Source organism: Muntiacus reevesi, chromosome 3 (assembly GCF_963930625.1).
Source record: "Muntiacus reevesi chromosome 3, mMunRee1.1, whole genome shotgun sequence".
NCBI classification, from domain to species: domain Eukaryota; kingdom Metazoa; phylum Chordata; class Mammalia; order Artiodactyla; family Cervidae; genus Muntiacus; species Muntiacus reevesi.
In genome coordinates, this window is record NC_089251.1 from 146,694,407 (window position 1) to 146,717,646 (window position 23,240).

General features: G+C 43.5%; 1 protein-coding gene across 1 annotated transcript in view; it reads right to left on the minus strand.

Moving 5' to 3' along the window:
- The window catches only part of LOC136165015 (aldehyde oxidase 1), a 70,959-nt gene that overhangs the window by 13,337 nt on the left and 34,382 nt on the right, over nt 1-23,240 (minus strand). Inside the window, exons 19-26 of the mRNA XM_065930865.1 lie at nt 22,613-22,735; nt 19,167-19,263; nt 15,713-15,837; nt 13,435-13,568; nt 11,427-11,514; nt 9,386-9,472; nt 8,364-8,555; nt 6,362-6,589 (exon numbers count right to left, since the gene is read on the minus strand). Coding sequence (XP_065786937.1) covers nt 6,362-6,589; nt 8,364-8,555; nt 9,386-9,472; nt 11,427-11,514; nt 13,435-13,568; nt 15,713-15,837; nt 19,167-19,263; nt 22,613-22,735 — 1,074 coding nt within the window. The remainder of the gene's footprint in view (nt 1-6,361; nt 6,590-8,363; nt 8,556-9,385; nt 9,473-11,426; nt 11,515-13,434; nt 13,569-15,712; nt 15,838-19,166; nt 19,264-22,612; nt 22,736-23,240) is intronic.

Sequence of the window (23,240 nt, forward strand, 5' to 3'; positions counted from 1 at the left end):
TTTGATTGATACTATCATACATCTTATCAAATAGAAGATATTTTCCCTGGGAAGTAACCCCTCCTTTCCATCTCTGCCACAATACACACAGGTGCCTCCCCCATTGCCCTGAGCAGAGCCAGAGCAAGTGGTGCAGGGCAGGGCCAGCCTGTCACTGGACGGCTGTGACTCTGGGGCAGGTTTATGCTGCTTTCGCTACTATTTCCTCTGGAGGGCAATTGAGGCCCTGGTACCTCCCAAGATCCCCCTGACCCAGGGTGGAACAATAATCTAAGTTTAGGGGTTTTGAGGGAGAGGCCATCTGTTTTAAATGCAAAATCATATATAGATTGTTTGGGGGAGAAGGGAAAGACTTGTTTACGTGAACACATATCCCTACAGTTGTAGGTGTGTAATAGAGAAGCAAAAATAAAAATCCAAATAAGATGGGGCAGATAGATGTGAGGCGAGCAGAAGTAACGCAACTTAGATTAGGAGTAGGCCTTCCTACTATCAGGTAGCTTTCGCTTAACAATGACCACTGTTTGCCAATTAGGACCAATTAGCTTTCACCGATGTTTGCCAATTAGGAAATTAGGAACGGGGCGGAAACCCCCAGGAAAGTCCCGCCCTTGTGAAAGTACTGACCAATTAAATTGTTTTGCAAACATGTAACCAATCCGCTTCTCACTCTATAAATTTGTGTAACAGCTTGGGCTCGGGGCTCTCTGACCCGCACCACTGCGTTGGTTGCGGCGGGGAGTCCTGACTCGAGTCAGTAATAAACTTCCCTTCCTGCGAGTTGCATTGTCTCGGAAGCCTTCTCTCTTCCCGCTCGGGGATTCGGACATCGGGCATAACAATAGATACTACTTTTTTTTTGCTACAAAATGTGCTGAGCCTGCCTGCAATCATCTTGGCTCAGAATTACAGGGCTTTAGAGTTGGAAAAGAACTTGGAAGTAATATTATCTAACCGCAAAGCTCCCCACAGGGATCCAGAAGGAAACAAACAGCTAACATAGAATAAAAGGCTGCTATGATCAGAACACCCAGGCTCTAAGCTAAGCATATTTTACAATCAATAGGAAAATGCCTTCTTGCCAAGTCTGCTTGTGCTACACTAGGCTATGGAGATGGCTTGGAAGACTGAGAAATCCCAAGAGACAGAAAAAATTGTGAAAGGCTTCTGTCTGAGTCTCCAGAGTAACAGCAATACTAACAGCCACCGGTCCTAGAGAAAATACTTCTTGTGGTTCTACCGTGATTCAGGAGGCCTACAAGGCACACCTTGGAGCTGCTCCTTGGGTCAGCTGGGGGTTGGGGGGAGGTGTCACTGAAAGCTTCCAGCTGGATTTCTTAATATCTAAGCTTCTAAGCACAGTGGTATAATGACCTGGGATTTATAAAGGCAAGTCTTCAGAAAATTCTGGTAAACAAGCTAATTTCCATTTAATGAAGCTAAAATTTTACTAAACCTTGCATTACTCATGGGTGTGTGCTAATTTGCTTCAGTCATGTCCAACTCTTTGCGACCCCATGGACTGTAGCCCACCAGGCTCTTCTGTCCATGGGGATTCTCCAGGCAAGAATACTGGAGTGGGTTGCCATGCCCTCTTCCAGGGGGTCTTCCTGACCCAAGGATTGAACCCATGTCTCTTATGTCTCCTGCATTGGCAGGTGGGTCCTCTACCACTCTAAACAACCCTGGTCAAAAGTGAAAGTTGATGAATTGCATGCCAGTCACCGGATATGGCCAAGGAAAGGACTGCATTCCTAGGTGCCCACCAGAAGGACTTTTATAGCCACCTGTGGCCATGGGCTACCGGGAGAACTGCCTCTTTACTGGCATTTGAAGGTTCACACTACTCCAGTGAACAATGCTCAGAAGCCACCATCATTCCAAGTCGGGCAGTTTGACAGTGAACATGTGCTCTGTCCACCTGATCAGCAGGTGTCAACGAGGGATGTGCACAGGAAATGGGGACACGGGAGCGCTTTCTCTGAGGACAAAGGCACACACACTCCCCACCCCAGGGGGAAACTCAGAACCTTAGGAAAGGCATCGTTGTCATAATAATCATGAGAGGGCATTATAGAGCAGGTTTTACTGACTGTTGACGGGTCAGTCCTGGAAACACTGTCTTGTGCTCCCGGGCCATTTATTCTCCAAACAATAAAGATAGGGAATGATATCCTCTACAAAGTGCCCAGGGCAGGCTTCCCTGGGGGGTTGAGCACCAGACGGCAAGGGTTGCCAGCTGCAGCAGCTGCTCCTGGACTCCACTCTGTGGCACCTCTCTGTACTCTGCTGGAATGTAAACCCCCCTGGAAGGAAAGCCCAGTGTCCTAAGGCACCCGTGCAGAGTAACATAGTACCTCCACTAAAGTTTGATGAATGAATTGGCAATGGTATAACCATTCAAGCTGTTCCTCAAGCTTGTAAGTTCTCTATTTGGTCCCTTTGGTGCTGCAAGCAATTCAGAAGTTGCTTGTGGGTGACATTTGTAGCTGGTACACGTGACTGAGCAACAATTACAGAGGACTCTGCATTTCTTCCCTGTGTGACCCCATGGGCAGGGCAGCCTTTCTCCCTGAGACAGCTGAGTAATTTGTCCCATGTGCTGCTGCAGTCTTCTTGGGCCACTTAAAATATCAAATTTGGTTCAGCTGAGCAGCACTACCGGCTGGTTCACTGTGAGTGCCACAAAGATAATTCCGCCAAGCTGCATCTATGAAACCAGCACAAACTGCGTGCGGGAACAGATGGCTCTCCAATCTCAGCTGGGAACCTAGTCTGTGAAATTTAAGCCATCCAGCAAGGGCTGCTCGTGCTGGTGAGATGTGTACTCTGGTAATCCCACAGGTTCCCAAAGGGTCGGTTTCAGCCTTTCAAACGTTTGAGTTCCGCCTCTGTGCCAGATGGGCTTCCCTGGTGGCTCAGTGGTAAAGAATCCCCCTGCAATGCAGGAGACCCGGGCTGGATCCCTGGGTCGGGAAGATCCCCTGGAGGAGGGCATGGCAACCCACTCCAGTATTCTTGCCTGGAGAATGCCATGGGCAGAGGAGCCTGGCGGGCTACAGTCCATGAGGTCACAAAGAGTCAGACACGACTGAGCGAACTAACAGTTCCAGTGTCTGTGCCAGGTGCCGTGTACAGGCACCGGGAATGCAGAGGCTCACTAGATACTGTGTGCACGTCATTGCCCCATCTAGGAAACACACACATGTAGGTGAGGGGTGTTGGGTCCCCTCAGCTGTCGGGAGCACAGTCCTGAAGTCAAGTCCTGGTTCTACCACTCGCTAGTTGGATGTCCTTGGGCAAGATGGTGAACCTCTGTGGGCTTCAGCTCTGCCTTCTATGAAATAGAACCACACCAGTCAACAGAAAGGAGACAGCGGTTAAGTGACGTGGGAAATTGCAAATCACTCCACCAAGGGCCGCATATACAGAAGGGGCTCTAGTTCCCTCCCCTGTTTGGTTTTCTTCAGAACAGAGGCTTTCGGTGTATGGCTTCCAGGAAGAGCCTGTCTGATCCCAAACTCCTCAGTTCACCTCTGTGATTCAGCCCTGATTTAATGTCTTAAGCACATAAACTGGTTTTCAGGGAAGGATGGGAGGGGATGGGGGAGGCTGGCAGAGCTTCTCAGAAGCCTTTGAGGATGCAACTGTACTGCTGGCAGCTGTCTGATTTTTTCCCAACTGAGCTGAATCCCACTTCAGTTCCCATCAGAAGGTGCTATGGGAATGTGGATGGGGGCTGTGGCGGGGGGAGCTTGATGTAGCTGACCAAGCACAGCTTATGGGGCCTCTGAGACCTGAGTTCTAGTCCGGATTCCACCTTTCTCACCAGCTGTGGAACTCTGGGTAAGTTATTGAAGCTCTCGGAGCCTCAGTTTCTCATCATTAAAGTAAAACTACAAATCTTATAGGTTGCCCTTAAGGCTGAATGAAATAAAAATCTAAAAACTTACAACATAGTAGGTGCTCAGTAATTATTGTTATTTTTTTAATTTATTTTTTGAGAAATTTCTGATAAGGGAAATAAGACAGACCTAAACCATTGAGGCCAGATATTAAGTAATGGCAATCAACATCACTGCTGATGGTGACTGCAGTCACGAAATTAAAAGACACTTGCTCCTTGGAAGGAAAGCTATGACAAATGTAGACAATGTATTAAAAAGCAGAGACATCAATTTCCCTACAAGGGTCCATCTATCAAAGCTATAGTTTTTCCAGTAGTCATGTACAGATGTGAGAGTTGGAACATAGGAAGGTTGGGTGCCAAAGAATTGGTGCTTTCAAACTGTGGTGATGGAGAAGACTCGAGAGTCCCTTGGAAAACAAGGAGATCAAACCAGTCAATCCTAAAGGAAATCAACCCTGAATATTCATTGAAAGGACTGATACTGAAGCTGAAGTTTCAATATTTTGGCCACCTGATGGAAACAGCAAGAGAGTTCCAGAAAAACATCTATTTCTGCTTTATTGACTATGCCAAAGCCTTTGGCTGTGTGGATCATAACAAACTGTGGAAAATTCTGAAAGAGATGGGAATACCAGACCACCTGACGTGCCTCTTGAGAAACCTGTATGCAGGTCAGGAAGCAACAGTTAGAACTGGACATGGAACAACAGACTGGTTCCAAATAGGAAAAGGAGTATGTCAAGGCTGTATATTGTCACCCTGCTTATTTAACTTACATGCAGAGTACATCATGAGAAATGCTGGGATGGAAGAAGCACAGACTGGAATTAAGCTTGCTGGGAGAAATATCAATAACCTCAGATATGCAGATGACACCACCCTTATGGAAGAGAGTGAAGAGGAACTAAAAAGCCTCTTGATGAAAGTGAAAGAGGAGAATGAAAAAGTTGGCTTAAAGCTTGACATTCAGAAAACTTAGATCATGGCATGTGGTTCCATCACTTCATGGGAAATAGATGGGGAAACAGTGGAAACAGTGTCAGACTTTATTTTTTTGGGCTCCAAAACCACCGCAGATGGTGACTGCAGCCATGAAATTAAAAGATACTTACTCCTTGGAAGGAAAGTTATGACCAACCTAGACAGCATATTAAAAAGCAGAGACATTACTTTGCCAACAAAGGTCTGTCTGATCAAGGCTATGGCTTTTCCGGTGGTCATGTATGGATGTGAGAGTTGGACTGTGAAGAAAGCTGAGCACTGAAGAATTGATGCTTTTGAAGTGTGTTGGAGAAGACTCTTGAGAGTCCCTTGGATTGCAAGGAGATCCAACCAGTCCATCCTAAAGGAGATCAGTCCTGGGTGTTCATTGGAAGGACTGATGCTGAAACTGAAACTCCAATACTTTGCCCACCTCATGGGAAGGGTTGACTCATTGGAAAAGACCCTGATGCTGGGAGGGATTGGGGGCAGGAGGAGAAGGGGACGACAGAGGATGAAATGGCTGGATGGCATCACTCACTCGATGGGCATGAGTTTGAGTAAACTCCGGGAGTTGGTGATGGACAGGGAGGCCTGGCCTGCTGTGATTCATGGGGTTGCAAAGAGTTGGACACAACTGAGCGACTGAACTGAACTGATGGAAAGCGTTGACTCACTGGAAAAGACCCTGATGCTGGGAAAGATTGAGGGCAAGAGGAGAAGGTGGCGACAGAGGATGAGAATGGTTGGATGGCATCACCATCATCAATGGACATGAATTTGAGCAAATTCCAGGAGATAGGGAGTTTGCTCGAACAGGGAAGCCTGGTGTGCTGCAGTCCATGGGGTCGCAAAGAGTCCGACATCCTTGGCAACTGAGCACCACCAAAAAGGGGAGGGGCACTGAGTGCCCTGCAGTTTCCTGTTTTTACTTCACTTCCTGTTTCTACCTCACAGAATCAGAGTAGCTGAAGAGGAGTCTTAGGGGTCACTGGTGTCCGACTCTTTGTGACCCCATGGACTCTAGCCCACCAGGCTCCTCTGTCCATGGGATTCTTCAGGCAAGAATACTGGAGTGTGTTGCTGTGTCCTTCTCCAGGGGATCTTCCTGACTCAGGGATCAAACTGGAGCCTCCTGCAGCTCCTCCATTGGCAGGTGGATTCTTTACCACTAGTACCATCTAGGAGGTGGGTGGTCCCCATGCTTATTTTATATTAAGTGATCCAGAGTGAGCAGATTCAGTTGTTTAAAGCCAGGGCCTAGAGTAGATGCCAGGTCTCCCAATTTCCTAGCAAGAATGCTTGTCACCAAGCTGGTGCAGTAGGCAAAGCAGCTCTCGTCTCCTCTAGAGGAAACCTATTGGACTGAGCGCCCCTCTGGAGAAGTTTAACAACTGGAGAGTGCAACCACATCCACCTTCATGGAAAGTTTCCTCAACACCTTTAGACTTGTCTGTTTGAAGAACTGACCTGACCAGCAGCAACTGAACCAAGCCCAACAGGAAACTTCAGGGGGACCACTGCCAGCCCCTTCTTCTTCCAGTAATTCTCCGAGTTGAATTTCTCCACAGCTGCTTTCCTTAGGGTGTAGGAAGACGTGGCCATGCATTCTTTCCAACACTCGATCAGGTTCTTGGTATTAATCTCCTGTTTGTAGGGTGTTTGATCAATTTCCTTGTACATGTTTATCGTTCGGACCTACAAAAGAGAAGAGAATTAAAAGGGCTGAGGAGGCCCTCGGCAGACACAGTCTCCTCCACCCATTGTCCTTCTGGTCAAATTCTACTCATTCTAGAAAACCCAAACTGAGCTCAATATTCCCTTCTTCCTCTACGCAGAACTTCTATCTAATGTGTTAACACTTAAGTGCTTTTGAAGCTGCTCTTGTGTAAGTTCAAAGAAAGGACTCCTTTTTTTATGCTTCTTATATAACTCAATACAGTCTAGATATGCTGTAGACTCTTTAATTCTAGGTGTACTTGTGAATATCTGTTGAAAGGCAATGCTGAGTTTAATTTACAGCCTACATGATTTACATGCTTTATATCTTTCAGATGCTTTGGCAAGAGAAGACCACACACTTTCAAACATGAAAATATTAAAGTTTGTTTAACTAAAGCTTATAATTAGGATGAAAATCCAATAAAAAAAAATTCTATCTCAGGACGTCTGAAGCACTGAGTAGAATTCTTTCTGAATTCCCAGATCTGAACTGGCAACGAAGGCTGTTAGTCACCAGTTTTTGGGTTTTTTTTGTAATCCATGTGAATAGTCACCAGTTTTCGAGAACAAAAGGTCAAGTGCCTCACATTCCCAGCTGATAACACTCTCAGCAATTAGGGCCGGCCACTCTCCAAGCTGACAGGAGCCGTTACAGACCTGTCTTCTTCCCATCTCCCCCTCCCCCAATTCCCAGATCATTATAAAACGAGGACTGGATGTTAGTGAGCTGCTGAGAGAAGGTGGTGTTTTCAAGGATGGCTCCTCTCCCCTCTGTGTTCCCTGGGGATGAAGGGAGGTCATTTGCTGACCCTGCTCCTAGGGCTACCAATGGGCCAGAATATCTGGGAGAGAGGCTGCGGTGAGATGGCCAGGAAGGGAGGTCAAGGGCCCCCCACAAGCTCAAAACAGAAAGATGACGGCTCCTGCCTATGGACCCAGACTCTAGTGCTGGGCCGGGGGCGGGTAGAGGAGATGGATGGACTGGGGACCTGGGCTTTCCAAGCAGCAGCGGGCAAGGAGGTGGGGGCTTCAGGGATGAGGTGAGGTGCCAGCTGAGAATCAGTTGGAAATTTAATGCTCACAGGGAATTGTCCATTCCTAAGAGAGCTGGCAGAAAGGGAGCCCAGAGATGATATACTCAAAGAGTGGCTTCATCTAACCAAGAAGAGGACAGAGAGCTTACTGGGAGAACCCAGTGGCAGAGATGCTGTCTGTTTTCCCTGGTTCTCCTCCTCCTCCCAACCCAACGTCTGAGCAGAAGGCACAGGGGAGGTGAAGGGGGCAGAGAACATACCATCTTCCCATCCTAACGCCACACCAGGATCCTGGGAAGGGAACTGAGCTTGTGCATGAGTGACCATTGGCCCAAGACTTACAGAACCAAAAGAAGACCATTTAAGTAATTGAAATGACTCAAATGACAGCTGCCTGTGATGTTAAGGAAGCGGAGGAAAGAAGGCTTTGACAGAACTTGTTGGTAGCAATTATACCCCCAACCAATGGAGACTTCTCGCTACCAATGAATCCAGTGCTCATGCCTCAGCACCCTCTCCCATGACTTCTGAGGATGAACCTGAGTAAGACAAGGACCCCTGAACTCTAGAGTCCTGCTCAGTATTAACCAGTCAGCTGGGTTAACTCCACCAAATCATGTAGCCCCCATGGGCCTCAAATTCCTCAACATGAAGACCTCCAATGACCCTCCCACCTCTAAAATCCACTATCCTTTGTGAGACGAATTCAGCATTACCTTCTCAGGGGGCAGCCCACATCTGGCTGCCACTTCTGTGATGCAGGCTTCGGTGATCAGTCCTGCCTGGGGAAAGCCGAACCCTCGAAAAGCCGTGTTGGATGGAAGGTTGGTTCTGCACGCCCACCCCCGGCAGCGCAGGTTGGGAAACTTGTAGGCATTTTCCAACTTCAGAAGTCCCATCTCTATTACCTGGGGAAATCCAGAGTTGACATGATGAGACCCTCAACCTTCTGGGCCTGTTTTACCATCCTAAGACCTCAGGCCAAAACCAAGAAATGAACAACCTTCTCTGTATCATATCAAACACACTAACCTTGACCCATGTCTCAAATTAAATGCATTTTTGCTATAAAATGATTTTCAAGGATTTGAATAATTTTTCTTTTCAAGGTATTATTTTTAAATTTTCATATTAGAGCTAATGCATTTCCCCCCCAGGTTTTAAAACTTTTCAAAGCCTTTGAAGCATTCATCGACTCAGTCTACAGAATGTAGTGAATAAGATATCTTGAAAAGCAGGAAAAAAAAATGTTGCTATTTGATCTAATGCATTGGTTCTCAACCAGGGGCAATTTCTCCATCTTCTTCCCTGGGACATTCGCCAACGTTTGGAAATATTTCTGGTTGTTAAGTCTGGAGGGTAGCTGAGACACTGACACGTACTGGGTGGAGGCCAATGATATTGTTAGACATCTTATAATGCACAGGGCAGCCCCTACTACATAGAATTAATCCAGTTTAAAATATAAATAGGGTCAAGGTTAAGGTCTAAAGCTTGCATTTGGGAAAAGAGCTCTAAAATTTGGGAAACACGGAGATAACACACAGATGTAGACTTAGCCAATATCTCTGGGCTCACAGTGGGGGCACCAGTAAGTAACATGTGGCTACTTGCTCCTGGCAATGAGAATATTTATGTTTTTATAATTAAATATCATTTAACCATTGAGTATTTTTCTGAATTAAATCATTTTATGTAACACTTTCCAGAATGTGCATTTGCTCATTAAAAGACTTACAAATAATGACTCATCCAGGAAGGCGCCTCCATTGCAATAATGCTCCATATCCAGGGCCAAGATTCTGCCATCGTTCATGAATCCAGCCTGGAGAAACAGAAAGGACCTTTGAGCCTGGTGCTGGGTGCCAAGTCTCTCTCAAGTGTACTTTGTCACTGGTAAACCCTCTACATATCGATGAACATTTTTTATGACATTGGATTTGACATTTTCTTGGATAAGACACCAAAAGTGTATAGGCAACAAAAGAAAAAGAGATACATTGGACTACATCAAAATTTAAAACTTCCATATATCAAAGGACACAGTCAACAGAGTGAAAAGGCAATCTAGAGAATGGAAGAAAATATTTGCAAGCCATGTATATGATAAGGGGTTAATATCTGGGATGTATAAAGAACTCTTACAACTCAACAACAAGAAATCCCAAACAACCTGTTTAAAAAGTACAAAGGACTTGAATAGACATTTCTCCAAAGAATATACACAAAATGTGTAATAAGCACATGGAAACTTGTCCAGCATCACAAATAACTAGGGAAATGCAAATCAAAGTCACATAAAAATGGTTAAGATAGTAAAGAGTAAAAGTAATAATAATAAAAACAAAGGGTAGAGAAAGATATAAAAGCAAAAGGAAAACCCCTCATTTAACCTGTCACTACAGTTCAGTCTTCTCCAAATCAACTGCATATTTCTTGACCTCTCAATTTTGCCATTAGTTCTTGGAATTCTAGCTTCCATCCTCGTATTTCCACCAAAACCTTCTCCCCTAAAGTCAGAGATCTTGTAATTTCCAAATCTGGTGTCCTGCACAAAATGTACTAATACTCCACACACTTTTCTCATATAGGGCCTGATTCATCACAATGCTCAGCATCATTTGATGCTGCCAGAGGTCTTTTAAATAAATATCTTCCTTGCTTTTAAAATGTATTCAATGTTTCTGAACTTAGTAAAGTTCATCTTAATGATTTTTGTTGAATGGGACCAAATTCAAACCAAAGTCAAGGGCATGAACTATGAATTCAGCAGTTTAAGTTTGAGTCCTGGTTCTGCCACGAAACCCACTCTATGATCTCAAGCAAGTCATATAACCTCTCTGACTATCTGTGACATGGCAGTAAATAAGGTAATGCAGAAAATCACAGGTAAGTGACTGAAACCTAGCAACTATCCTAAATATAAATGACTACTAACATTATAAATACTATTAATATCATCTCCCAACCTCACACCACCCTCTATCGAAACATATTATTTTCTCATGGTCTTAATCACCACTATGCTGACAGTTTCTGTAATTATAATCCAGTCTTTTCAATAGAGTCCCATATCGATGAAGGACATTCCCACAACAATATCCCGTGGTCACTTCTTTCTGAAATACACAAATAAACTCATCACTGTCCCTCTAGACTGTTTCCTCCTCCAACTTGGCTCTTTCTTCTAGAAACCTCTGAGTCATGCTTGTGGCTGTTTTTCTCCATTTTATTTTGCTAAGTCTATCACCAAATTCTATTTTATTTTATACCATAGTAGCTCTGGGACCCATTTCTTTCCACATCTTACTTCGTAGCTCAGACCCCAACTGCTTCAGGTCTGAGCACATCAGCTGCCTCCTGGTGTCTGCCTGCCTTTATCCTCTTGCCTCCCTCAACCATCCTGCCTAGTGCCATCATTTGATTATAATGCTAGTGTTATGGAAATTACTCTATTTTTACCTCCCATATATAAAAATGTGGGAATAGTGTGATTATCAGATCTACTTTCATGGAAGTATGTACATACTTCTATGTTTCCAGTTTTGCAGTCTGTAGCAGTCAATTACCAGCTAGTAATTTACAAACTGACATCTTTGGGCAAAGCAGAAAAGTTTCACTGAACCAGTCAGTAATAGTGAGCACAAGGAAGAAAAAGCTGAAGCACAGTTTGTTGATTTGCTCCTTGTTAACCCCCACTAAAGAGTAGCCAGAGGCTGCCCTCTGCTTTTCTGCAATGTTATATTTAAACACAAGCCCCCACCCCCACCTCTACTCACTTTATACTTTCCAAGGTAAGGGTGGCGGCCTCCAGTTATTAACATGTCTTCTCCTCGTTCTAGAACGCAGCGGACTGGACGACCATGCCTAACACAGAAGCAAAAGAATCAGGAGAAGTAAACTCTTTTACCAAATTGGAATTATCCAGTGTTTATGGAACTCCTAACGGGAGCCTAAGTTCAAGCCACACACATCACAGAACAACAGAGTGACCCCCTGAGCCCGGCTGTGCGATTCTCAGGCAGAGACCGTGGCATCCCCTCCTTTGGGTCAGGGAACAGCACCTGGCAATCACTACTCATGGGAGGGGCTCTAGGGTATTGCTTTGGGGTGGTTTCCCACTGGGACAACAACCTCCATGATGGGCAAACCAGTCCCAGGGTCACATTAGAGATGGTTACAGATGGAGGCATGGCATCTGGTCCCATCACTTCATGGCAAATAGATGGGGAAACAGTGGAAACAGTGACAGACTTTATTTTTTTGGGCTCCAAAATCATGGCAGATGATGACTGCAGCCATTAAATTAAAAGACGCTTACCCCTTGGAAGAAAAACTATGACCAACCTTGACACCATATTAAAAAGCAGAGACATTACTTCCAGTGGTCGTGTATGGATGTGAGAGTTGCACTATAAAGAAAGCTGAGCACCAAAGAATTGTTGCTTTTGAACTGTGGTGTTGGAGAAGACTCCTGAGAGTCCTTTGGACTGCAAGGAGATCCAACCAGTTCATCTGAAAGGAAATCAGTCCTGGGTGTTCATTGGAAGGATTGTTACTAATGCTAAAGCTGAAACTTCAATACTTTGGTCACCTGAAGTGAAGAAATGATTCAGTAGAAAAGACCCTGAGGCTGGGAAAGATTGAAGGCAGGAGGAGAAGGGGACAACAGAGGATGAGATGGTTGGATGGCATCACCGACGCAATGGACATGAGTTTGAGTAGGCTCCGGGATTTGATGATGGACAGGGAAGCTTGGTGTGCTGCAGTCCATGGGGTCGCAAAGAGTCAGACACAACTGAGCGATTGAACTGAACTTAACTGAACAAATGGAGGGGTTTGGGAGGTGTCTGACTGCCAAGTACTCCCTGACAGGGCGGGTCTGGAATCAAGGTCTTCATGTGTCATGGGACAGAAGAGTTGATTTATATTATTTAGTAGCAGAGAAATTCAGCCTTCTACATGTGCCTGCTCCAAAGACAATTTTGTTCGGTTATGTGTTGACACCCTTAAGGGAAAATGGTACTATAAATAAAGGTAAGCATAACAAAGGGACTTCCTTGGTGGCTCAGCAGTAAAGAATCTGCCTGCAATGCAGGAGCCAAGGGAGATGAGGCTTCCATCCCTGGGTCGGGAAGATCCCCTGGAGGAGGGCATGGCAACCTGCTCCAGTATTCTTGCCTGGAGAATCCCATGGACAGAGGAGCCTCGAGGGCTACAGTCCATGGGGTCGCAAAGAGTTGGACACGACTGAAGCAACTGAGCACACATGTAAGCATAAAAAAAGCAAAATACCCATTTAAGTTAAGGGAATATATATATACACACATTTTGAGATGTACTTTATATCTAGTTATACGTGTATATGAACCTTTAGAGATATATGTATATATCGATATATATAGATACACAGATCAATATAAATATCTATTGCAAAAGGTTGAACTAACCTGTATATGTATATATACATTTATATATATATACAGGTGCTAAGAATTAATCTCATCTTTCCAGGATCACTTCTGTCTACTCTACAGACACATTTTTTAACTGTGGTTTTTATTCTTTTCAGTAACTGATCTTCATTTTTGTTTTTATACTATGTAGCTTGAGAATATAAAATAAAGGAGTCATAATAAGCCAGCGGTTTGTGCATTCGTATATTATATGTTATTTTAAATAACCTTGACTCAGATTCTTCCTCAGTGCTGAGATTCCACAATGTTGAGAATATTCAACGTGATCTCATTTGATTTTTAGTCTATTGAACAGATTCTTTCCACTTACTTGTTTGCAGCAAATGCGGTGATGGCTGCCAGGATGCTAGTTTTTGTCACCTTCCCCCCAAAGGCCCCACCAACACGCTTTACGTGACACATGACCTTGTTAGCTGAGACCTTCAAGACTGAAGCAGTTATGTCCTGTGAATGATAACAGTTCTCATTAATCTGACTCCTATGCAGCAAGGGAGTGGGTCAGTCTTACATGTTTTGATTACTTATGTATGTGATACACAAACTCTGTGGCTATACTAAATAATGGGATGATTTCCAAAAACCCAAGCAGGCATCCGGACTGATCTCAGTAGTATTTGGCTGTAAGGACAGTGCCAAAACTATCATTTATATTACATAGTCCTTTCAACAGGATTCCCAGGTGGCACAGCAGTAAAGAGACCGCCTGGCAAATGAAGGAATTGCAAGAGATGCTGGTTCAATCCCTGGAGTAGGAAATGGCAACCCACTCCAATATTCTTGCCTGGAAAATCCCATGGACAGAGGAGCCTAGTGGACTAGAGTCCAAGGGGTCACAGTTCACAAAGAGTTAGACACGACTGAGCATGCACTCAGCAAAGGAAAAAAAAAGTACTTTCAATATCAATGAGATATTTTTGTGATGATAAAATTAAAAAGAAATTTTTTTCCCTCATGAACTACACATAAGGTATCCTTTACAGACTGACTCCTAGAGATACGTTTCCTGCAGCAGTGAGATTCTATGGTCTTCCAAGCCTTTCTCAGACTGGGTCTTCTCCTTGCACATCACTGTCTCTACTGGAGAATGAGCATGTCTCACTTCCCATTTGGATGAAGTTGGCTAGCAGGTCTTCCCTGGATGTAGGTCTTATTCTTCCTTGCCATGCTAATGTCTGAGGTCATTAAGTCTTTTTCATTTTACTTTTTTAAAAAATTGGACGATAATTGCTTTACAATATTGTATTGGTTTCTGCCGTACAATGCAAATTGGTCATATATGTACATATATATACACATATATACATATACATACACATATGTGTATATATATATCCCGTACATATATATATACACATACACATATATACATACATATATACATATGTACATATATATACATACATATATATATATCCTATACATATATATATGCCATACAATGCAAATTGGTCATATATATACATATATATACACATATATACATATATATACATATACATATGTATATATGTGTATATCCTATACATATATATATGCCATACAGTTCAAATTGGTCATATATATATATATATACATATATACATATATATACACATATATACATATATATACATATACATACACATATGTATATATGTGTGTGTGTGTGTGTGTGTATATATATCCCCTCCCTCTTGAGCCTCCTTCCCATCACCCCCCCATCCCAGCCTTCTCGGTAGTCACAAAGAGCCAGGCTGGTGTAGGTGGGGAGCCCAAGAAGACTGAGGTGATAAGCCCAAGGTCACTCAAGCAGTGAGGAGCAGAAGAGGACTGAAATGGAATTCTCCCAGCCCTTCTCAGAGGCCTCATTCTCCACATTTCCTACTTGCTCTGGTAATGACACTGGCTCCTCGGGACCTACTGAATCAAGACCCCAGTGTCAATTCCCCTTACTTTCACCCTGATGCTTAAACTAGCCACCCTAGGCACACCTTCCATTCCAGCATGGGCAGTCTGTACTATTCTTCCCTCTTTATATGCACACTGTCTGGCCTATAGGACACAGGCAAAAAGGGTTTGCCAGAGGGATGAATGAATGGATGAATGAACGAACGAGTGGCATTTGATCTTGGTGTGGAACTGCCTGGAAACGGCCTCTTTCTTCGCCATCTACAGACAAACTTCATTCTCACTGTAAATCCAGACTTAAGACTTCATCTTCATGGAATTTCCCAGATGATTCTAGGGCTTCACAAACCTCCATTCTCTTAATTCTCCCTCCTCTGTAAATTCTGACTTAGCTGATTTAGCACTTGTCTGTATTCTGTTCAAAACTCTTTCCTAATTATTTCATGTGAACTAGGTGCCAAGAGTATAGCAAAAGAGACCTGCTGGTTGTAAAGTTACAGGTCCACAAAGAGAAGACCACTGCTTTCACAATACCTTAAAAGTTGTAAAGGTGTATGGATGTTGACACCTAAAAGGATATGGCTATTAGTACTCTAAACTCCTTTAGTTTCTAAAATGACATTTTAACCTCTAATTGTTCTTGTTGTATCTTGTTGGCAGAAACCACTTAGCCACATCCCCTCCATGTGGCGCCACCTTACCTGTACATATTTAGGAAACTGAGTAGACACGTAGACATCGATTTCTTGATCCTCTCCTTTGGGAACAACCAGCATGCTTTGGGTTTCCATATAAAAGTGTTCTTGACCTCCCATGTGTATTTCACCTGTTAGAGGAAAATACACCAGAATCAAAGAGGCTGTCTGATAGCACCTCCCTAAGTGTTATCTCGTCATGGAGAAATTCCAGCGACAGTGCTTCTGCTTGGGCAGCAGCCTGCCTGGTGAAGGGCCACAAACAACAATAGTTAGCTTTTATTGATAACTAAGAGTTCTGCAGGGAAATTTGTTATATCTGCCAATACAGTAAGTCAGAGTCCTAGGGATGAATGTGTGACTTTCCAGAGTAAAATACCATGGCAAGGAGAAGTCCAAGACAAGATGGAGAGATGTACTTCTCTCTGCTCTTTCTTGTAAGTGCGGCTAACTATCCTGGACATTATACAGTAAAAGAAACAGAAGATTCTGGCAGGCACAAGTCAGATGTGACTGAAGAGACTTAGCATGCATGCACATTATAAATACGGGAGAGAAAAGGGATAAAGGGGGTAGGGTTTTTATAATTTACTCAAACTGATCAAGTGTCACCACCAAATATACTATAAATCTAACATCTAGAACTACCACTAAAAAAAAGTTTCACAAAGAGATACACTCAAACCACTATACATAAATAAAAAGAGAATTCTAAAAAGTGTATGAGTGACCCATTGGAAAACAGGGCAAAAAATAAAAACAGAACTAAAAAAAAAAATACAACTGTGTCGGACATCATGTTAGGTGGAAAACAGAACGTTTACAAATTAAAAATGTATCCAATAAGAGTGATTTGTAAATTATTTGAGAGGGATTCCCAAGAAAATCTTTTATATGAGAATCTGAACTCCCTATCTTATCCAAAATCTGAGTAAAGAGTACAGAGGAATAAGTAGATTCTACTTCTTTAATAACATATAAAGATTACAATGTCAAGAACCCAGATCTCAATTTCAATTGAAGTTTTTATCAAAAGTGTACATCAAAAACCCATTTGTCAGTAGGATCAAATCCATGGTATACAATATTAGTGATTCCACCTATCCACACAGAATTAATGTGGTTAAGGTTAAAATATACAGAGCTAAAAAAATATTAGACAGAGTTGTTTCTGCTTAAACCCATCAGGTGGGCAATAGTTTAAGACCCTGTGACACTGAGCTGCCCACCCCACAGCCCTGGACCCACGGCACTCTCTCCTCACTCTCCAGGGTGGCTCACAACTCTCCAGGCTGAAAACCAATTTGTTCAACTAATCCCTGAGCTAAAGTGTTATCCCAGGGTGGGCTTAGGAGTGATGCCTTCAGGCGTATTTACATTTTAATGAGTTCCTTAAAGACGAAAATCCATTAAGATATGGAGTCTCTCCGTACTCTGCCCAATAGGACCGGGTTAGAGGGTATGGGGAAGATCATTTTAGTTTCAGAGTTCTCACGCAAATCCTGCCATGGAGATTGTTATCCACTCTCTCAGTGTAAAGCCCAACCCAGCTAATGGGGTTTCACAGAGATGAGTGAGAAGCACATAACATAGAGGAGAGAAAGCTAACTTCAGAGGTGAGAAACTCAGATAGATTTGATTCCTGGTCAACTTCATGTCTCTCCAGCCTTACTGGGCTCATTTGTAAACCAAATTCTTTAAAGTCTCTCTGGGATGTGGGTTTGATTCCTGGGCTGTGAAGATCCTCTGGAGAAGGAAATGGCAACCCACTTCAGCATTCTTGCCTGGGAAATCCCGTGGACAGAGGAGCCTGGCGGGCTACAGTCCATGGAGTCGCCAAGAGTTGGACACGACTGAGCCAGTAAACAACAACAAGGGCTATGACATAGCCATTATGTAAGGCTGTGTTACATACATATATATGTAAGATATACATATCTTCGCAATTGGTAAAAGTCAACAATAGCGTCATTCCCTTCAAGAACACAGCTCAAGACTTGATGTGATGCTCAACATATTTAATCTTTTAAATATTCTATTTTTTCGGAGCATCTGTTTTCCTAATAGGCAGATTAAGTACCATCATGATTAGTATCTCCAGTTATCTCTCATTGAAACAAGTAGTCATAAATTCTTCATCAAAATGACAGTTGGAGAGTAAGAATAGAATTCCTTTGAGTCAAAAGAATGAAAACTTAAAAGTAGTACAAATGTCCATCTTACAGCTTCTTGTTCACTTTTATACTTATCAATAGGGTATTGGGCTGTTGTGTAGTTGCTAAGTCATGTCCGACTCTTTGTGACCCTACAGTCTGTAGCCCACCAGGCTCCTCTCTCCATGGGATTTCCCAGGCAAAAACACTGGAGTGGGTTGCCATTTCCTTCTCTAGGGGATCTTCTCAACCAAGGGATCAAACCCACGTCTCCTACATTAAGGTGGATTCTTTACCACTGGGCTCTACAGGGTATGGACAACTTAAAATTCAAGAAAGAGATAGATTGAACAACTTAACCTAACTAAATGAAACAATTAAATAACATGTCAAGGACAAACACAATAATCAAATTCTCACACAGAAACATATTATGGAACGAACAGTGCATGGACATATCATGGAGCAAGTGGAGGCACTGCTGTCAATATCAGTATTTCTAAGATACTCTCACCATGAACGCTGTGCAGAAATGCTCCTTCCTTCTCTCCCAGAAAATAAACTCACCATTGTTTGCCAGATTTTACTAATCCTAAGAATCACCTAGAGCACTGTTAAAATTTGTGAAAAATAGATTCCTAAGCTGCCCTGGATCTTCCAACTCAAGAATTCCAAGGGGCACAGGAATATACATACATACAGAGACAGACAGACAGGCAGACAAGCAAAGAGACAGACAGACAGGCAGACAGGCAAAGAGACAGAGGCAGAGAGATATACACACATACACAAAACAGTAAAGCAGGTGTAGTGAAATGTTTATTGGGGAATCTGAGTAAAGGATAATTAGGAGTTTCTCTAATGTTTCTGCAACTGTCCTGAAATTTAAAACTATTTCAAAACAAAAAGTTACAAAAACTTTGTTGGAAAGCTCAAGTCAACTATTTTCCAAGAGGGAAATTTAATTGCATATACATGTAATGAAAGGAAGTCTGCAAGGAAGTAGGGGAAGGAGACACGGAGGGAGAGAAGAAAGGAAGGAGAAAGCAGAGATGGAGAGGGGCGAAGGAGAAATCAGAAAGGATGACAGAGAAAGAAACACGGGCTTTGGAAAAAAGCTATCAGTCCACAATGTTTCATGGTGGCTGCTGTCTAACATGACCGTGGTCCTGCTCCTTAACCACTCTGGGCCTCAGTTTCCTGACCTTTGGGAAAACAGACACCATCTGTATAACTAACACCTGGAGCCATGGCAAGGGAGATCCAGGACTGCTTCCTCTCTCATCATTTGTTAAACACAGTTTTACCTTCAAGAATTTGATCCACCATTTTAAATGCTTCATCCACATTTCCATACTCCAGTTTCCTCTCTGGCTCAAAGAAGGACTTGCTTTGTATAGCGTCCTAGAAGGAGAACAGAAAAGTGAGCCCCCCACCAGCCCCACAGCAGCAGCCACATACGGTGCTGCATCATCTGAGTCTGGGCAGTGCTTTTCTGGGCATCACATACACCCTTATCAGGACCCCATGAGCTGGATTAAGACCCATGCTGCAGAAAGACTCTCCATGGAGCAATTGCAAATGTCCTCACTGAGTCCAAAAAAAAAAAAAAAAGAAAGAAAAAACTCCTTAGAAAACCCCTAGCACCCAGGTGGTGGAACTGTTTCCAGGCCAGTTATTCTCTTCATTCCACAGCCCGTGTTAGATAGCCAGGGTAACAAGGCGTGGGGACTTAGATCTTGGGCTCTGGACCCAGGTGGAGTTGTGTCCATCTTTTGATGTACTAGCTATTTGACCGTGGGTCTATTACTTCACCTCTTTGAGCCTCATCTGTAAAATGAAGGTAGAGTTGTACACACAGTTCCAATAGGGTTGTGGAAAGAATAAAATGAAATGAGGCATGAAAGAGCTTACATGGCATATAACACATGTTCTGTTAATGCTACCTGAAGACACTCTAGTGATAAAGACATGGTGGCCTTGACTGCCAGTCCCAAGTTTCTCCTTTGGGGGAAGGAGTCCAGCATTTGCACTTGGGACTTCCAGCCCTGGAAGTAAGATTCCAAGTCTAGAGTGGGTACCACAAATCCACTTACATCCTGGTTCCTAATGGTTCCCCTGGGTGCCTATGAAGGACTATAATAGTAAGTACACATTATCAGGGATGTAGCTAAAAAAATCTAGGTTGGTTTTCCTACCTATCCTTGGGAATTCATCTTGCTGTAATCCCTCGGTCCGTGGCAAATGTGACATGTCAGCTCCTGGGAGTATTTCTACAATGGATTATTGTCCATCCGTGAAATTCCAGCCTGGTGGCAGCTAGGGATTCTCCAAACTTTGGTCCCCTTTGGCCACCAGTAAGTGTCTAGACCTATCAATATACCTTATGGATATGCTATTGCGATCCTGCCATTTCCTCCATTCAAAAAGGGGGTTGGTTTGTTCCTAGCACCACAGGCCCAGGGTCTTTGATGGAGTGTTTGCAGATGGCTTCTATTGTTGATTAACTGTGTGACTTTGGGTGACTCGGCCTTTCAGTTTCTGCATCAGAATGGGGATAATATCAGTTTTTGCCTCATAGGATTGTTGTAAGCATTTAGTGACTTATGTAGGAAAGCTGTTTGGAAGCAGGTAATCACACAGAGGGCTCTAGGTGTTAGCTACGGTCACGTTGTTGACTGTGACAATTGATAAGAGATCCTGGTTAGGAGCACAGCTTTCTCACCATGGTTATCAGCCTGACTCCTGGCGCCAAGAGTTTTGATAGCATTTCCCCATTCAAGCTATTAAAAATTCAAAAAAGCATAAGCTAGGTTAAATATGAGTGATAGTGATGGAGATCCATTTGTTTTTATCCTATTTTAATTGATAACATACTTCCTACTGGAATCAATTCATATGATTTTCTTTTTTTTTTATTGGAGTATAATTGCTTTACAATGTTGTGTTAGTGTCCGCTGTATAACAAAGCATACGGTTTCTTATTCATCTAAGACTCAGATATTCCAGGTTCAAAACAGAAATTCAGTTTTACACATCCAGTTTTGTTTTTTTTTTTTCCTTTGAGTTTAGCCTTTTGCTGCTTGCTCTTTGAGTAACTCAGAGGTAATTTCCTGAATATTTCTTGGTCAGGAAAGTGATAAAAGAACTGTAGTATGTAAGGAACAAGGCATATTTCCTTGCTATACACTTTGATTAACTCTTCTTGATCTAGTGGATTGATCTTGAAGAGCTTAACCTTTGGCAGAAACATGAGGTATTTCTTTTCCGCGATTTCAAAGCTTGGTGTTTGATATTGGGATTCTTTGGCAGACAATTTGAACTGTGCTGGTCCAAGTTAGGGGTGGAGGTGGGGCTGGGGGTGGGAAGAGAGTGGTGTCTATTTGCTTTCGGAATTTTATTTGGCTGGAAAGCAGGGTGCGGGGCTGGGGTAAGGAAAAATACTTAGTCACTGGAATTTGGCAAAGAATTACAAACAAAATTTTTGATAAAGTATTACACAAATAAATTCTTACTAAGAATTCTAACTCTAAAACAAAATGTTGGGGAAGGAATGTATAAAGTCAGCAAGCATACGAGGCAATGTATGAATGAAAATGGTTTAAGATGGAAACAGAATGAATTTGAAACTGGCCAGGAAAATTTGGAAAGCTTAATCACTCTTTGACTCCAACTAAACTTTTTTATTTTTGCTTCCTTGACACGATTCTTTTTTAATTTCAAAACACTGAGGACATTGTCCAGAAACAAACTCTGTGTTCCTTGGCATAAAGCAGCATGATAGGAAATATACCCAAGGCCAAGTTCTCCTGGAGAAGCTAATCTTGGCCAACTCATTTCCTTATTTTTTGCCTCAGAGCAAGCTAGTCACCTAGAGAACAATTTATTCATTATGTTGTGGAGATAATATTGTAGTCCCAGATTACATTCGGTCTGTATGTGCTAAATCTAACCTCTTCATGCTGTTTTCCTAACTTTCATGCTTTTATTACTTTGTAAATTATAAGAACCAATGAAATATATGCAGAAGAATACTCATTTCATGGAGATGAGTCTTAAAATCTTTATAAATTTCAAAATCGTTTTTAAGAAATAGGATAGGAAATGCAATTCCCCAATTTGTTCAAGTTGCCAAAATAGCTGCAGGCATCATAGGATCTGTTTCTCATATTTACTCAAGATATGCATTAAAGGATCTAAAACTAGGGTCACAGTATATGCTTCATGGAGCTTCTTGTTGGTTTTCACTATATACCTAAAAGAGTCCCAGCGAAGGTGATATGGAGTCCTGGGTGTGCCCCCTCTCCTAGACATTGCTGGGTGCCCATCTGGCACTCTTCACCTGCCCCTTCCAGACAGTGCTCAGATTGCTGTTGAGGTCCCCATCACGCCCCATACAGCCCATGAACCTCACAGAAATCTGACCCTCCAGCAGTAACCAACAGCTCCTGCCTGTCGTGAATCCAGAGAGGGACACGTGACCTAAATGCCTGATGACGCTGGGTCCCAGGACTCGTGGGGTGCTGAGCCGATGGTGTTCTCTCTGCCATCCTATGACCACAGGAGATAAAGCCTGGACCATGGGGAGCAGGGAGGAGAGTCGGAAGACTAGCTTTCTTGCTAATAGTGGAGGAAAAACAAAGCCCCTGTGTTTCGAAAGCAACTTTGAGTCAGATTTTGTTTCCTGTTTCTGGCATTTTAACTGATACACCACTTAAATATGCTCTTCTGGCCCCACCCTTGAGCCCATTACCTCAATGGTGAGGATCAGTGGCTCCAAATCTCGGTAGACAATCTTCACTCGCTGGGCAGCCCGCTTTGCCTGGACCTCGGAATCGGCTATCACGGCGCAGAGAAGCTGACCCACACAAGACACCTGCAATACAGAAGAGACTTCCAGTTCCAAGGAGAGCAGGCAGCCTTTCCTCCTCTTCATCTTCCTCCTCCTGCCAGCACAGAGCTAGACACACAGTGGCCTTCACCGCAGAGCCATGGTTGAGGAAGGCTTCCGCAGAGAAGTCGTTTGTCAGAGCTGTTTGCTGAGCTCTGGGAAGTCTCTGCCCTGGGAGAGCGAGGACTTTCTGCTCCATCACTGGCAGCGGCGGCTGAAGAGGGACTGGTGTCAAGCCACCTCTCGTAGAGCAGACTCGGGCTTTGACGATGTTGGAGGGCCGTCTGGCCGAGGAGAGGCAGTCCCATGGCTTGACCTGGGGCTGCCACACTGGGAGCCGGGCCATTCTGAGAGGAGCCTGCTGCTTCACGACAGGAAGGACCAGAAGGTCAAGACCATCTCACCCAGAGAGGAAGGAGGGCGGGGACAGTGGTCTCTGCCCTGAACTGGGCAGCACAGGTGTTTTCAGGGAGAGACATGATTGTAGGAG